We start from the raw sequence: 18054 nt of genomic DNA, 5'->3' as shown, positions 1-18054 counted from the left end.
ATCTTTTTTATGTTTTGTCTTGCCTATGTAAAGCACTTTATGACTCATGTGTATGTAAAGCGTTATATAAATACATCTTTATGTTTTTTTCATTCAGATCCTTGATGTGGTCACGTGGGTCTCTGAGGTTTGCCCCTCAACCGAAGAGCCTGTAAACAAACCACGCATGCGCAACTGCACTTTAATCTTCACACCGAGTTAACTTGCTCCACCTTTTGACAGCAAAGTATTAACAAAGAAGTTTTAAAACACAACATTTAACCTCTCTCTTGGCGTTTTGGTGGTTAAAAAATATCAGGCGATGTTTCTTTACACGAGTGTTTCCACCCGCTTCCAGAAAGTGAATATTGTGACTTTATTTGGGACAAAAGCTGCTTGGTGAAGCTAGTTCCGCCTTGCTTTTGTCCCTTGTGATGAACCGCAGCAACAAGTGTCAAAAGTAATCAGAGCTCAACGAGAAACAAGGGGGGAAAAAACACGTCTCCTGTCACTTTTGGATATATTTCCACACTAACCAAGCTCTTCGTAGAAACGGTGAGTATCGTCAGTATTCGTTATATCTCGTCACTCGCGTCTTTCTCAGCTAATTTACACGAGCTAACGAAGCTAAAGCGACAGTAGCCACCTGTTGCTGGCAGCCGAGGATTAACTTGTTAGCGTTATGTCAGTGCTGCTCCTATCTTTGGCTCTTAGGTGGAGGTGTTAAACAGTAAAGGATACATGCACACACAAAAAACGTTGGAAAAACAGTAGAAGTGTCAGTATTCAGACTGTGTTACATTTTCTGAGTTAACTATATCCCGGTGTAGCTATCGTTAACTGCTAACTTACCTCCACCTGTATGATAATAGCTAACATTAGCTGGATTTGAATGACTGAGAACACCTTTGCTATGTGTCTGTTTTTCTCAGTACATTTGCATGAATGTTAAATTAGTTCACTCCTAATGTATTCACAACTCTTGTATAGCATTTGCGTACAGTGTTTTGTTTGTCACTTGTTTGTCCACATTTCTCCTATAGCCGCTGTAGCATTAAGTTACATTATAATGGCTAAAGGAGGCTTCAGGTGTCAGTCATTGAAGTAGCAGAGCAGCACTCTGCATTCCTTTCAAAGGCCCGTCTGTACTTGTTCCAACAAGTGCTTTTTTTGTGAGTGCCGTAATACGCCCTGTAAGCAACACACACACACACACACACACACACACACACACACACACACACACACACACACACACACACACACACACACACAGACACACACACACACACACACACACACACACACACACACACACACACACACTTTTCAGAGGACGAAGACAAAAGGAGCTACAGCTTATTGTGTATTTTTTGCTGTTCTAGATAGACAGCATTGGAATCAGGTCAGTCATGTTTATTGTGCTTTTGTGCTACAGATACAAGCGGATTGTCGCATCTCGCAGGGGCAGCGAACGCATCACATACTGAGCAGGAGAGGTTTAGGTGGATATAATCTTAATACACAGAGGTGGGTAGCTTTTTATTGAAAGAGTGTGTAATCTTGTTTATAATAACATAGATTTTCACTGGAATTTGTCTGATAAGTAGGAGCATGTCAAACACTTCATTTGGTTGGAAGTTGCGGCAATTAAAGTTAGTTTTTTGGTCCATATCCAGGGGTTGTTTATTAACCCTACCATGGGAATCTTTCAGCAAGTGTGCAATTTTGTTTTGCACCATTGCACACGATGAAAAAGTATCTGTGCAAATGTTTCCCATCATTTAAAGCAAGTATGTGTGCAAATGTTTCCCATCATTTAAAGCAAGTAACCGCAGCTACATTTTGGAGAAATAAACAGAGATGTGTTCAGATGAGGTTGTTTAGCATTTGAATGTGTGAGTGTGTGTGTTATTGTGTGTTTAGCTGTTGACAGTGGCTCATTGAGAACCGAGCTGTTTGCGCCTCGAAACAAACTCCCAGCTTGGCTCGTCTTGGTTCATTTTACTGAGCTTGCAGATTGAAACTTGGCACAATGGCTGATTGTCTCCCTCGCTGCCGTGCATGGAGCTCTGTCCCTTTTTATCCCGTGAACTGGGGAGTTCTTAATGAGATAATTTGGAGCTGGCACTGAACACAAAAACGATTGCGTAAAAGCTGATGAACTACCGGCACAGTGCAAAGAGAGTACAGCTCATTTTAAACACTGTCTTTTTTACTACTGCAATATCAGTATGTCAGTTCATCTGTGCTATTTCACTTTAAAATCTGTCCAGTTGTTCTTATTGCTTGTGTACTGTCTATTTTTGCTGCTGTAAAACTGTAAATTTCCCCTTCATGGGACTAATGAAGTATTATTTTATCTTAGAGAATGTCAGCTTAATATGAAAAGCTTCTGACATTTGCAACATTCATAATGCAGCAAATTCAGTGGAGTTACTATTACCTAAGGAAAGTAATAATTAGAACCTGGCCGATATATTGGTCAACTGATATTATTGGCTGATATCAGCCTATCACAGATATATTGGTATCAGTGTTTATGCTGTCTGATATGTGCCAATATTTTTTTTAAAGATAAATATAGGCCACATTTTATGTATATTTCCAAATTCAGGTTTAATATATACATATAAAATTCCCAGTCAAGTTTACTGTTTCAGTGCACTGATGTCATTTTATAAAAATTAGGTTTATACTTAAACTGTAAAATATCACAGCCTCCATTCCATATCTTTGTCTCAAGTGTTTGTTAAACACATTTTGAAAAAAAGTGTGTTTGTGTAAATATTCTGTATATATAAGATTATAAGATGATATATAGATATCGTAATTCTTTTCCCCGTAGTATTGTTATCGGCCCTTAAAATCCAGTATTGGTCAGGCCCTAGTAATAATGGCAATAAAAGGAAACGTAATATTTAGTTTATTTTATTTTGGTCATGAAACTCAAATACACGTATAAATAAAGTAAATAATCAGATGTCCTTGTTCCTTGTCCTTCATAATAATAAAAGTAAAACTAATGTAGGCCGAAGCATTTGCTTATAACACCGACTCTTTTTACATTAGTCATTCAATAGAAGCCAATCTATATAACAAACACAACATACTAATAACTGGCTTTATATAATGCACATATAATAATACAGTGAAAATATACACTGTGCATGGTTATATCCCCAAAAGCACCAAGGCTTTTGTACATAAAGTAATTTACATTTTTCATTACAGAGTTCATATATACCATAATATTTATGCCTTATTTATATTTGTCTTATTTTGAAATATTTTTTGAATCTATGTAATGTGTTACACATTTTCAATTCATTTTTCAAGTATATTCCACAATCTGTTACCATTTAAACAGCACGTCCATTAAAACTTAGTACTAATGTCCATTAACAGGATTTAATGATCCAGTTTAGAGAGGCAGTGTTACAAAGGGACTGTCCTTAGTTGTGTGTATTCATCTGAATCATCACTATGAGTCCTGTGTGAACTCTGAGGCTTTCCTGACGCATTTTTTTCCCTCCGTGTGTTTTCACCCTGATCAAAAGCAGCAAAGCCGAGCAGTAAGCTGATATAATTAGCGCGATAGCAGCGGTTTGCAAAGCTCCCAGTCTGTGGCTTGCCAGAAAGCGCTCTGGTTTATGGAGGTGAATTACACCCCTGGATAGTAATGTTTTGATTTTTTTTTTTTTTTAAAGGCGTGCTTTGACGTAACATACTCTCTCATTTTTGAGTGGTTAGATTGAAAAAGAACCCAACAAAAAAACAGCAGATTGTTGTTTAATTCAAGATGAGGCATGCTTGTAGAGAGTAAATAACACATCATGTGCTCTCCTACACTCCTGAATGTGTGCACTGATAGAAAACAGTGACTCACTCTTTTAGAATTGATTCATTTACAACCTGTTTAAGAGGAAGACTAATAGTGTGGAATGTGTAAAGGCTCACCTCCATGTAAATAAGCGTAAAAAAAAAAACTTGCACTCATGTGAAATGACAGAAATACCGCTGTCGTATCCTGTTACCAAACCTGAAAATCTGGCTGCCATTTTGCCCACTGTGCTTTTTTTATGTTGTACTCTCTCAACACTGAAAAAAAAAAAACGTCATGTAAGAGATGATCTCAAAGCACACATAAAACCAACATACCCGAGACCTTTGGATGCTCTGTGAAATAATGGGCGTGACCCTGTGTGTGTGTGTGTGTGTGTGTGTGTGTTTGCACATGTGTTCACGTGGTGTCCTGAAGGGCCTTCAAGCATTATTACCGAGTCCACCGGCTCACGCTGCACATTAACTCATCTGTGTTTGCTTTTTTCGTCGTCGCCCCCCCCCCCCTTCAGAGCCAGAGCTGGATGTGAGGACCGAAGCTAAGGGAGGATATTTGAGAGCTGAATCGTTCTAGTGAATTATTAGTGAGTTCAAGTGCGGATCAGCTTCTCTCTCTGTTCATAGGCAGCTTGGAAATAATGAATAATACATAGCCTTTTTTAAATGGTAAGAAAATCAGCTAAATCATGTAGTTATGAAATGAGCAGTTATTGTGTTTCTAAATGCAGCAGCTGTTGTGTGTAGCTGGGTGTTCCTCCAGTGTGACACTACAGTGGTGGACATAAGTCTTTTTTAAAGGGATCTGCACTGTTCAGACACGTTGTCCCTGCCTGCAGCTGTTGAGCATTTGCTGTGTGTGTGTGTGTGTGTACGTGTGTACGTGTGTACATTACAGCGCAAGACACGTCAAACCAGTCGGACTGAACCAAAGCTGACCAGGCAGAGGGTTGCACGGCGTTTTTAGAAAGCTAAAGCTGATTTAAAAAGCTCAAAGTAAAGTGGGTTCTTTTAGTTTAGCATGCAAATTAAGGGTCTAACTCGAGGTGTCTCACTGGGCGGTGTTGTTGTCAACGGCGATGCACGGATAAAAGGATCTGTGTTAGAAGTCTTAGGAAGTGGCACCAACTTAACCTCCTTATCTAATAAACTGAGTTTACTCAGCATGTTCTTTCTTTTTCACAAGGCCCAGCAAGAAGAAAGAAGTAGACTGTCTGTCCTCTTGCCTTTATATAAATATATATGTGTGTGTGTATCTTTTTAGAGGAGTGCTGTGATCACTGCGCTGCTGCAAGAAGAAAGCAAAGAAGAAATCAGAGCCAGACTACGAGTATTTTGGAGGATTTTATCGCAGATCAATGATCTTCACCAGAAGTAAGTTGGTGTTATTAGACAGTATGTAGTAAAGTAAAGTGTTGGCTTACTTTCCTGTGCTTTTCTTCCATCATGACTACATTTAAAGGCTGGCTTCACAGGGATACTTTAACAACTCGGCCCAGTGTGCCTGATAAGAAGGTCAAATACCTGCCTGTCAGGCTCTACACTCTCCCTTTTATTCTCCTGTTGAGTCACACACACAGGGTTTTACCAGTTTGTTGTCTAAGGACTTTTGACATTTCAAAGTGCAGCTTGATACTGTCTGTCAGACCCTCCCATGTTATAGCGTCACCGTGTAGCCGCACCTGCCGGTATCAGCCAATAAGAAGCAGGGGCATCTTTTTGAATAGTTACAGAAGGGTTTATGGTTTCATTGTCAGCTGTGAGCCTGATCTGGATACAATGATTAGCCACGTACCTCCAACCCAGCTGCAACTTAAAGCGATAGGACTTCACAATTGTGACCGTTAATAATTAGTGTTGATCTCAGCGTCATCACTTCCTAGAAAGTGACTCAGACAATTCACTTCAGGCTGTTTATTATATTTACTCCTGTTTCCTGTTATTCCTGTCACCTCAAATAAGAGTTTTGATGTGTTATTGACACGTCAACAATCAGCTGATCATTGTAAGTACTATTAGAAATCTACATAATACATGCAGGAGATTGACATTAGGAAACGAGAACAATAACTAATGAAAGAGGAATGTGCCAATTAAACTCATAATCTGGGGAAATGAATTCCACGGATTAAATCTGAGGTCATAAATCTCGTGTTGCTAAAGTGTGTTATCTTAGAATCAAGTTTCAGGTCTCACATTAACAAGGTGATGAAACCTAGACACATAGCTTACTGTTCATAAATGAAAGAGAGAGAGAGAGAGAGAGAGGCCTTTATCTCAAGCAGTCCAGATTGACTCACTTCTTAACTATTTGACCTCAAAAGCACTGCAATCATCTGCTGCTGGTTTATTGGAGGTTCACAGCAATATCTGACAGAAAATCAGGGTGCAGCCTTTTGCACCCTATGTAGTTTGTTCCATAGCCTTTGTCAATTACACCCCAAAGCTATGGAACAAACTACCCTTTTAGATATGAGGAAAGCAGCTCACTAAATATTTTTTAAAAAGAAAGCTAAAAACGTACCTCTTCATTTTAGACTTTAACTAACCCTGACAGTCATCACACTGACGCACTACTGAACTTATTTTAAAATGTTGTATTTTACTTGATTTTATATATTCTATTTTAGCTACTTTTACTATCTACTATTTTTTACTATTTTAGAATTATTACTTATTATTTTTATTTTACATCTTTGTTTGATGCTCCTTTTAGGCCCTTTTAATGTGAAGCACTAGGTGTATGTCATTTCTTTGGTTGTAAAGCACTTCTTGTATTAAAGGTGCTATACCAATAAAAAACATAATAATAATAAGATAATAGTAAGGGCTTGTCAGGTGGCACTCTTATAAAACGTAAGTGTAAAGAGAGAAATACATGCAAATGCCAAACAAAACTGAGGTGTTGCAAGTGTAAGAAAAAAGGTAACAATTTACAGATGCATCAATATGATGGAACCTAACCCTAACCCTAACCCTAACCCTAACCCAACAGAGACGAGCTCGGAATCTATTTGTAAAATGAGTTAAAAGTAGTCCAGAAGAAGGCGTGGGTGGAGATGATTCACTGAGCTTTTGTTGTTAATTATATATTTGGAAGTTGAAGTGAAATAAATAACAGAAGTCTAGATGGATTATTCATTTAAAAAAAAAAAAAGCAGTTAAATATACATTTAGCATGCATTTGAGCCAGGACTGGGCTTGGTGCATTAGATTGAGTGCATGTTGTATCTCCAATGGTTGATAGTTGTCTACCTGTTGATAAACAGGCATTTTGCTGTATTTTGCTCATACAATCACCATAGTAACAGTCCACAGACAGAAGATGGACAGTGCTGTGTGTACGACTGATTTAATGACACACAAATAAGACTAAAGCTATAATAAACAGGATGTTTTTCTGACCTTGGGTATCAGTTGAAATCCGACCGGGAATTCGGAAATTCCGACTTCCGAGTAAAAACGCACCATAAAGCTTCTCTATGAAGCCAAATGTTAAGTCTGGTTTACTGAAGTGAGCCAGGCTGATGTTAGCTGTCTATATGAACTATTGTTAACTAAACATATGCACTGTAATAACTGTAGCTTTGTGCAGAGGGTAATGTTAAACAGCTACACACACACACACACACACACACACACACACACACACACACACACACACACACACACACACAGACACACACAGACACAGAGTATAATACTCGGCTTGTTTTGGTATTGATTGGATGTTTGTATTGAATGGATTTGGTAGCAGTAAAGTACAGCTGGTGTCATTCCTCAGTGTCCTGCACTGAAGGTGAAGGCTGCTGCTGCTGCTGCTGCTGCTGCTTCACTTACTGTTGAAACAATTGAACAGTTGAAATTGATTTTAATTCTTCCCAACTTTGGTGTATTTTAGCAGTTATCTTGCAAAATACGATCACACATTTAGCCACATATGAAGACGTGATAGCCGTGCTGCTGCTGGGGATGTTCAGGATGATCGTGTGTAAATCTGCAGGACTTCTACTCCCCAGAGTGCTGCTACATCAGTTTAACATTCACAGTCTCCAATGAGGTCTGAGGTTAGCTGCTGAAAGATTCAAAGGTTTTAAAATGTAAACTGTTAACACTGAGGACTTTATACTCACATGTTGACTGCTGTATAAGTCTGTTGGTGCTGAGGAACAAACAGCTTTTAATGGTCAGATGTGGGTATTTTGATTATTGGAGTTCTATGTGTTTTAAAGGAGTAAGTATGTCTTAAAACAGCAGTCAGGTGTTCATATGAACATTGAGAGAGGCTTCCCTGGCTGTAATCATTCCTCCTGTTCATACTGACTATTGAAAGATCTCCTTTAAATGTACTTTCAATGGAAGTGATGGAGGCAAAATGCACAAGCCTCTTCCTGTGCAAGAATGCATCTACAAGTTTAAGCTTGAGGTTTCAGCAGCATGGCAGTATCTACCATACGGGCAATCTGGGCAAGTACCCAGGGGCCTCAATTTTTTTTTGTCTGGGGCTCTACAGAAATACAACACAAGGCTTGACCTATTTTTCTTGATGTCAGAAACCTAGTATGTCCAAAACAGAAAATATGAGTTACAAGGTTTCCACCCCGACAGCAGCATTACCCATCCAGAATAAAATAAAAGTTATTTTGGGGGGACATTTACAGTCTTCTTGGCATCAAATTCCCTCTGTGTTTCCCTGTTGAGCTGTGGTGGAAGTATAGTAACAAAAAAGGGACTTTGGCACTAAAAACACTGTAAAGTTGAAACATAGAAGACTTGGTGTGACTCATTTGGCTTATTCAGCTTCATATTAGCTTCAGATCAACTTTTTAATACATTTTTACACAGGAGGACTATAGATTACATTGTAAGTGCATTATGAAGGGATCTTCTAATGATCAGTATGACCAGGAGGAATGATTACAGCAAGAAAAACAGGATGCAAGGTTAATTTAGGCACCTGACTGTTGTTTTAAGACAGAATTGAAAAATAGTGAACTTAAATCATATACAACACATATAATAAAAAACACACACAAAACATCATTTAAATGTCCTGAAGCAAGCACAGAGTCATTTAAAGTGGTAGAATGTCTGTTTTTTTTAGCTTTTGAAACAACACTTAATGTGAGATGATTAAAGAACACACTACACGGTATCTAGTGTCTCACTGGTAATACAGAAGAAACATAGAAATATATTGCCCCATGTGTTTGCATTGTGTGTGTGTGTGTGTGTGTTTCATTCCTAACTGCTGTGTGAAAGATTGTTTTCCCCCATTCTCCCCAGTGTAGCCTCACACTGTGACTCATACTAATAGGATGTGTATTTTTAAATGCGATTGCGTAATTGGCTGATCCTTCCTTAATCGTGACAGTTGTTTTCATGTGATGTAGAGAAAAGAATTCTCAACTAAACAAGTTAATTTGTGAGGCCTGGAATGGATTTTCAGTCAGTTTGTTGTTCAGTAAAAGAAAACGGTGCTTAATTAGCCAACCCGCCTTTTGTTCAGCTTCAGTGTGGCCCCACATTAGCTGCAGGGGAGGTCCAATCTAGGAGGTATTCATTGATTTACTGAGTACTAATGGAAAATAGAGTCTTTAATGAAGGGAATAACTTTTCTAAGTTCCTGTGTTTTTATTGGCTGTAAAAGTTTAACTTCAGTATCAGCTGCTCTGGGATTCCACAGCTTGATTAATTAGCTTCTTTTGGAAACTGTTTAAGTTTTTAAGCATTGTCTCTTCTGGGGAATTCTACTTTAACATTTTAAATGACAGCTTTTTGTTCATTTGTTTCAGGAGCTGTTGACTGCTGAGTTTTGGACACTGTGATGGAAAATCCTGGTAAGAAGAAAACCTTTTTTATTGTTTACCAAATGTATTAATTAGACTGTAATTTGGTATTTGTAAAATATTTAAAGGGTTTTTTTAAATTTACTGTGATTTAATTTGAAATATGTCAGCCAATTTAAAAATAAAAGCATATAAACACCTCCTCAAAACTGAAACTATGACTAGAGTTAAAGTCCCAGTTTGAATGTAATTGTCAGCTGTAGCAGACTCCCTTTATGCCCCCAATCCTAGTATCACCATGAGATAAAGCTGTGAGTCAACAGACCCTGTGCTTGTTTATGGAGCTACACACACACACACACACACAGACACACACACACACACACACACACACACACACACACACACACAAAGGGGGTCGGCCTCCGTGACGCACTCTGGTGTTGACACAGCAGCTATCTGATTGGCTCCGGCTCAGAGGACACACCTGTAGGTGAGCGGAGCTGCCGGTTTCTGTCACCTGGCACGCATGGCCTTGTGTCTGTTTCACCGCTGAGGCTCAGAGATTATTGACGACCTCGGCGTTATCAGACACACACACACACAGACACACACAGAGGATTTAGCTTTTCTACAGCATTTTTGTTTTTTAACATCTGTGGGAACATACCTGGGATGGCTGTACAGTCTGAATATATCCGTGAGTAAACCTCCTTTCTCTCTATGTTAACGGATGTTTGATGTAGAAGATTTCAGCTCCTTTTTTAACTGGCAACATGTCCTTTTATTTTGAAATCATGCTAATGTGATTGAGGCAGTCGCCTTTTAGGTTATTAAAATGTCAGGAGAGGACAGGGCATGAGTCCATGAGCACTTTTTTGGCCACTGGGCCAAACAGGAACAGATTAGGGAAGCTTGATGTTCTCATCCCTGCTCCGGCACTGTGGCCAAAGCAGTAAAAATAAACCAAACTTCCTCTTCTGCTCCATCATAAAAGCGACGTGATTATGACAGGAAACGACTGGAATGCTATACAAACCCTTACATTTTGATCCAAAAGGGCACAGCCGCTCTCATTACATTACAGTCACTACTTGTATATTTTCGGGGCCATCATGATAAGTGTTTTCATGAGTCACCACGTTTATTTATGTCAAGTTGCGCTTCCTGTTTCTCGGTTAATGTCGTCTGTCTCCATCTACTGCTGCTCTTTGGAAAGAGTTAAAGGGATGTCAGTGACTCATGTGATGTCACATTATCCTCGTCTGTTTACCAATCATTTCCATGGTTGTCCTCATTATTGTCCCTGAATCACGAGGGCTGAACCGTCGTCTTACATTCCAAGCATTCCTGTGTCTGAGTGGCACTCTTAATGCAGTGGCTTTAATTGGACTGTAGGGGGAGCAATACAAGCAGTAATACAAGCAGGTTGTTAATGTCACTGCTTTGTGTTTTTTTTTGTTTAAAAAAAAAAAAAGTAAACCAAAATCAACCACAATAATGGAAACATCTTGCATTTTATGAAATATAAGCTTTTGTGAAGTATCAAGTTTCTTTGTGATGTATTTGGATTAGATTACATAGAACATACATAACAAGAACACCATATTACAATGTGCTTCCTATAAACTAACATCTAATTGGCTGTAAAAAAACCAAAAAAAACCCCCAAATAATGTCATTTTTCCCTGTCCTAGTTTCCTTTTTTAAGAGCTCCTCTAACTCCCACACACTGATTACATATCAGCTAATGACACAGTGCTCTGATAGAAATGTTCACACACAGTATCCTTGGCTACGTATGGGATTGAGGCCTCTGTGTCTGCTGAGGTGTTGTATGTAAAACACTTTCCTGTCAGATATTATCGTGCTTTACAGTGTTAAAGAAATATCAGAGCGCTATAATGTTGCTGAATCGTTTGTTTGCTGTTTTGTCCAACTATGTTTATTAGCGGTGCAAATGAAGTTGGAATAAAAGCACATATAAGCAAACACGTGGGAGTTAAGCTGAAGCAAATAGTCCCAGTTACAGCTGTGAGACTGCCATCTTACTTAATGTCTTATGAGTTCGCACATGCCCAGAGAGTCATCGGACACCTCCGCCGTGTCACTTCCTCTCCTCTGGCTCTGAGCTCCACCTCGTCCCGGCTCACCTTCCACTTCTCAGGTTACCTCAACACCCCCCCCCCGGCAGAGACATCCCCCCCCCATGTCTTTCAGGGAGTAGTGTTTTGGCAGTGTGCAGAACAGTGCCTCTCTGGGGGGGCCCCCACTGCTTTGCAAAATCCCTCAAGGCTTTGACGGCCGGACCGGCCAAACCTCAAAGCTCGCTCGCTGTGAACTTTGCCCCCGAAAAATGCGCTCTCAGGAATGAAAGGCATCCGAGGCTGCCGGATTACCTTATTGGCCTACCTTATTTATGAAGTCAGAGCTCCAAGAAGGGAGGGACCTAAGCACCGAGCGAGCGAGTGAGTGTGTTTGTGTTTTAAAGGGAATGAAGGAGGGAGGTAGGGAGGTAAGGAGGGAGAGAGAGAGGGAGAGAGAGAGAGACCAAATCTCACAGGCTGAAGGGGAGGGGAGAGGGCATGACTACAGAGACCAGAAACTAAATGAAGCGAGCGAGCAGTCAAGACGGCTCTTGAGTTACAGGAGCTTTACAGGGTGGCTTCAGGTTTTCCTTTCCTGCCGTGGGCCTTGGGAGAGGCAGGGCCCGGCAGGCCAACGGCACCAGGAGCCGTAGCATGGGACAAAGTGCTAGCGGTGAGACAGTGGCCCAGCAACCAGCCCAACACAACACGGGTGAGTCGGAGGACAGCGGCTCAGCAACGCGCGGCTGACTCAAACATAAGTTGTGAGACGATTTTTGTTAAAGTGGAAACAGCCTCAGGCGTGTTTTGCATTAGAAGAAGAAGACGAACAGAAGAACGGTTAATATATGAACAGGTGTTTCTTTAAGCAGAGAGAGACTGGAAGGCGGCAGGCACAGACAGGTGTAGAAGAATGCATGCAGATGGAATGTGGTGATTGTGAAATGTACAAACCACACAAACTTCTCTCTGTTTTGCACGCAGCGCTCCATCTCCCCTCTGGGGCCATTTCTGAAAAAAAAAGGAAAGAAGATTTCAGGGGTACAAGGCACCAACTGACACCACTTCTTTCCATGTGGATCTCTCTCTTTTTGAGCTTTCATGACTTGAATTTTCAAGTTGTATCCCCCCCAGCCCCTTACTCTCTGGAAAAGCTAAACACTGACTTTCAGAACCAGTTTTTGCTGTCTAAGGGAGGGAACCATTTCTCAAGTTTGTATTTGCACACTTACAACTCCTCTTGATAATAAAGCCTGTAGCTGTACTGCAGTCCAGCATCTCTGACACAGGCCAGCTGTCTGTTTTCACCTCTATCTTTATATACACTGCTAACCCCCCGGCCTCGTGTTTGTAGAACAGAAACAATGCCATGAGTGAGTGTACGTGGGTCAATATTTGCCTCATATGTTCCCGTCTGCTTTTCTGTTCAAACACTTTTTCAGCGCCTAAATAAAACATGTAACATGAGAACATCCTCTTCATTACATATTTGCTCTCCATGCTAAATGTATTTCTGCCCTCGGTGTGCCGTTCAGCACGTTCGGCATCGACACGTCATGTGATTGGCATGAGTCTTATAAATGGGCTTGACCCCCCGAGGGCATTAACGCTGGGCGGTTAGTGCAGTTTTCGTGCTTTTTAGTAGGCCTTTGAGTTTGAATGGTTGAGCGTTTACAGGAGCCTGTGTCGTTACTGCTGTCAGGCAATGTTGAAACAAGCTTTCCTGTTTAGAGTCAGCTTGTAATGCAGATCTATAGCCTGCGTGTTAGTGCTTAGTTTAGTCTGAGCTTTGGAATCTTTGCCCTCGTCTATTAGTGGTCCTTGACTTTTTTAATTCTCTGATCGTTCTTTGACGAGCAGCCCGTCTAAAAATTGTCCCGCTCTGTGACACAAGGGCACCACATCACACTCGGATTCTGTCGCAGCGAGGCAACATCACCACCACCCATCCTCTCCCAGTTTAACACTCATCGGTGTCTGGGTTATGTGTCCGGAATAGTTGCGAGGTCCAGCGCTCTGCACAGAGTTTACTGACCTCTGTGTGCCTGCATGTCAAGCATGGGCGTTTCACACATGCATGCAACAGCCTGCTTCTCTACAGTGGGTAGACAACATAATGTTGATGCTCTATGGAGAGGGTATTTTTCATGATCATTGTTGCATCGATTAGGTTGAAAGTTAACCAGCACTTAAATGTGTGCTTTGACAAATGATCTTCACCCAAACTTTGGGTTTAATGGTAAATGAACTGCAGAATTATTCAGAATGTCAGTTAGAATAGTCTTGACTCATATACGTCAAACTGCATTGACACAAGAACATGATAGAGACGGAGTAATGTGAAGTTAGATTGCTGATTCATGTATAAAACCTTATCTGACCTGCTTTTGTCAAGTGTTAACTTTTTGTCTGCTCCCACTACAGATAAATGAAACTAAGTGGGAGGATAAAGGGCTGCGTCAGTGAGGTCAAGGCTGAAGAGTACACATCTTTCTGTCCCACCATGTCATACAAGACACAGTGTACCATAGCAATAGTTTGTCATGTTTGAATCTCAAGTTGATCCAGCTGATCTATGCCACCATCACCACAATGACATGTTAATAATGAAAGCGAAAAGAAAATGACTCGGTGCTCAGTCTGTCTCTCCTCAACAACCCTGCTGAGTGGGCAGAGATGTCTTTCCCCGTGGAGGTCGGAGCAGCAGAGAGGCTGCTCTCCACTGCTGTAGATATAAAGTTAATAATACAGCAGAGCACTCTTCCTCCACCTCAGTTAGTTATTCTCGTACAGACAGGAGACTGTGAGATGCTTTCTTATTATTCATCTTAATAACTAGTTATGTTTCACATTGTATTTCAGTGGACAAAGGACACCAGTGAAAGGTTTGGCACATTCAGAGACTGAATACAGTGTCCCCTTCTCTATGTGTTCATTTGAGAATACATTGTTAATCAAATCAGCACCACGTATCATGATAGTATTAAACTGGGAGGTAAGTTTATGTGCCCAGGCCTCATGGTGTCCTCTGTGAATGGAAGTTATTCACTGAGAAATAGTTTTGAAATTGGTTATGTCACAGACTTCAGAAGAAATATCCGTCTGGCTGTGAGAGTGCTGTGTAAATCATAGCTGGCTTTACTTTCTCGATTATAAATCAGCCAACTCGCAACCCACCATTTCTTGCCTCGTAATCAGATGACATCCATCATATACTAAAAATCTGAAACATATGACTTTGTGAAAGTGGAAATTTCAGCCCAGCTCTGCCAGAGACAGATCAGTGACACATTGTAGGGAGCGGAGGACGTGAATTAGACAGGATTAAACATAACCTAATTATCGATCAATGAAAAGAGCTGTTGCCCACAAATGACTTAACATAGGAAACTAAAATGGGCTTGATAACTAACTTAAGTCCACTAGTTTTCTTACAGCATATCTGATCTGTAACTCGATTCAAATTTGATGGATCACACTACATTGTACCTGACTGCTGACTGCTCATATTCCAATGAGCAAAGTTTTTCCAGCTGTATGATAATTGGACACCAGCCTCTGGGAAAAAAAACCCAAAAAACCCTCCATGGACAGAACCAAAGTCTGGAGATTCACAAATAACATATCAGCAACTTTGCACATTGTCAGCTCATGTATTCTAGATTGATCAAATTCTTGACAGTGATTAATAGGTCATGCATTAATCATTAATCCATTCAATATACAAAAAAGAGCTGTCCCAAGCTGTCCTCTCCAGACTTCTAATTCCGGCTACGTTCGTGTCTGACCTTGAGAAAACTCATCCGTGGGTTATAGCTTTTATAGTGATTGTCCACTTTTAATCTCCTCCAGTGTCCCACATGTGTTACACATCTGTAGGACAGGTAAGCCAATCCTCTGTCAGATATTATCCAGCTGAAATCCATCAGTTGCCGTGCCATGAAAGAAAACTAGGGATCCCATCTTTTCACCTCCTCTTCACAATTTCATTTCATTTTTCATTTTTGCACCCCGTTAACCACAAGTGAAACTTCCCACTGAGACTGATCAGTGTTTTAATATGTAAGATTAATTAATAGACACAAAAAACTGATATGTGTCATTTAATTATATGGTTTGTATTTAATTTGCAGTTATGTTATATTATATTAATAAACAGCTTCAGAGACTCGCATGTCCTCATTCTCATCAACATTCTGATTCTGTTGATGCTGCCTCAGGCTGTAGTCTTATCTGTATGTGTTGATGAGATCTTCTGTTAGAAAAGTTCCCTTTTCTCTTTATTATTAGGAGCTGACGAGGACTGACTTGACTTTTTAGCTTTGGGGGGGGGGGCATGTTCTGTCTGGCTGTTTTTAATGACTCCCACTGAAATTAGTTTGTCCCCCCCCAACACACACACATATACACACGCCTTTGGGTGTCCTGCGTGCACTCTAACACAGAAGATCCCAGGCCCCACACATCCTTAACTGCTAATTGGCTCTGTTATTTTACCCGCAACCTTTTTTCTTCCTGCAGGCCCAGTGTAACACGTCCTCAGTGTTTAAATACGCCGACAATTTCGGTCGCACCGCAGAGAGGCAATTTATGTGTTGGAAAATTAAAAAAAAAAACTTGCAGTAATTGTGTTTCTGAGAAACTGCTGTTGGCTCTGTGTCGGCAGCTGTCAAGTCTAGTCACTCCTGATTGGCTTATTTACCCAAGAAGTTGCTTTCAGGCTTTTTTTTTTTTTTTATTTGAATTTTGCCACCAATTAGAGGAGAAAGTTTGCTCAGATATTAGAAAAGATAATATCTGGATTTATTGAGCTGTCAAAGATAGTGACATGTTATATCTGTGTGTGTGTGTGTATTTAGCCCACACTTTTTTATAGACCATATAAAAAGGATAAAGTTATGTCACACATCCTTGAATACGCATATGTGGAAGTCAACAGCTGCCAATATTAAAATAAAATCTTTCAGTTAAATTTGTCAGCTTATGTCACCTCTATTGTTCACATCTCTTAATTCATTTATATTGAATGTCAGCCTCCTTCACATTGTGTCAGTGTAACAGAACATTTCTGTGTACGTACTAGTTAAACAGTGGTTAAAGTCCTCTTTCATGGTTCTATGCTCTCTGCCATTCAGTAAAGTGTTGTGCAACATCTGCCTCACGACTCATCACCTAAGAATTACAAAAGTGGTTTCACACCCACTGCTGTCTTAGTCTATTCAACAGCATGAGAGTCACAGTTTCTGTTGAGTTGGTTATATTTCCCCTCGCAGTTGAACTCGTATTATTATTTTTAAAGCAAAAGAAATTTGACTTGATAGCGATGGATGAATCTGACAAGTACATAAGATATTAAATGCTCGTGTACTCCTCACTATTATGTCAACAAATCACATTAATTCACAGCACCCTGTAAATGATGTTAGGAGAGGCTGTGCCCATATTTCACCATTTGGCTCTCATGTGACAGCTAATCAGGCAGCAAGAGTGGAATTTGGACCGGCCTTGTTTAGAGATTGAGTTCTTATTATTATGACGCATAATTGAAGCAGCAGTTTAGAGTTGAAGCCATGACCTACATATGGAGATTATCCTGTTTGTTTGACTTATTTATTATATAATTAGAACATGCTCTATTGTTTGTGGTGTCTCTCAATTTTAACCAGTTTTTTTGGATCATGACAATTAGTGCTGTAGACTGGAATTCCGTTCTAATCTGTAATCGACGTTGGCCAATAAGCAGGGACTTATCGGTCCCATTCATTCATGAACACAATGAACTGTACTTACAAAACAAATATGAGATGTGTGAGCAGTGCAGTAAAGCGTTGGTCTTTAGAGATTACTTTTTAGATGTTTATAACTGAGAATCATTGTGTTCAAAGAGTGTGTTGATCTCTTTAAGGGTCATACTGTAGATTACAGACCAGCACTCTATAAAGTTGTCGATCATCTGCAAAAAATTGTTTTACTGTGAGTCAAACTTTTTTGCCATTCTGTGATTTTTTTTCTCCCCCCCTCAGACGATGAGGTGGACCTGCAACACAGCACGACACCGGGGGAAGACGGAAACTCGGGCGGGGGAACGCCTCCGACCAAACGCAAAGGCAAATTCTCCAAAATGGGAAGAATCTTCAAGCCGTGGAAATGGAGGAAGAAGAAGCCGAGCGAGAAGTTCGCTGAAACGTCTATAGGTAAGCTGGGAACAAAAGCTTATTTACATTGTGTCTGCATTTTCATGGTTGATTATTCATTCCTAAAAAGGTCAAAGCCCCAGCAACACTTGTAGTATATGGAACTACTACACTGTTAGACCAAAGAGGTTCATCTCGTGGCCTTCATCAGGGTCATCATAAAAC

At 40.3% G+C, this 18054-nt stretch overlaps 1 protein-coding gene across 5 annotated transcripts in view; it reads left to right on the top strand.

The window, feature by feature from the left end:
- The first annotated feature begins 208 nt into the window (after positions 1–208).
- The window catches only part of phactr4a (phosphatase and actin regulator 4a), a 33549-nt gene continuing 15703 nt past the window's right edge, over positions 209–18054 (top strand). For 2 of the 5 annotated variants that reach the window (XM_062435619.1, XM_062435615.1), the window contains exons 1-5: positions 209–534; positions 1418–1509; positions 5086–5193; positions 9615–9659; positions 17719–17889. In XM_062435619.1, coding sequence (XP_062291603.1) covers positions 9647–9659; positions 17719–17889 — 184 coding nt within the window. In that variant the 5' untranslated portion in view covers positions 209–534; positions 1418–1509; positions 5086–5193; positions 9615–9646. Of the gene's footprint in view, positions 535–1417; positions 1510–4357; positions 4489–5085; positions 5194–9614; positions 9660–17718; positions 17890–18054 lie in introns of those variants that run through there. The other 3 variants (XM_062435616.1, XM_062435617.1, XM_062435618.1) reach the window with 3 other exon arrangements.

This window comes from Scomber scombrus, chromosome 16, assembly GCF_963691925.1.
Source record: "Scomber scombrus chromosome 16, fScoSco1.1, whole genome shotgun sequence".
Classification (NCBI taxonomy): domain Eukaryota; kingdom Metazoa; phylum Chordata; class Actinopteri; order Scombriformes; family Scombridae; genus Scomber; species Scomber scombrus.
The sequence above is the reverse complement of the archived record's forward strand: the minus strand, read 5'-3'. Positions and strand labels throughout refer to the sequence as shown.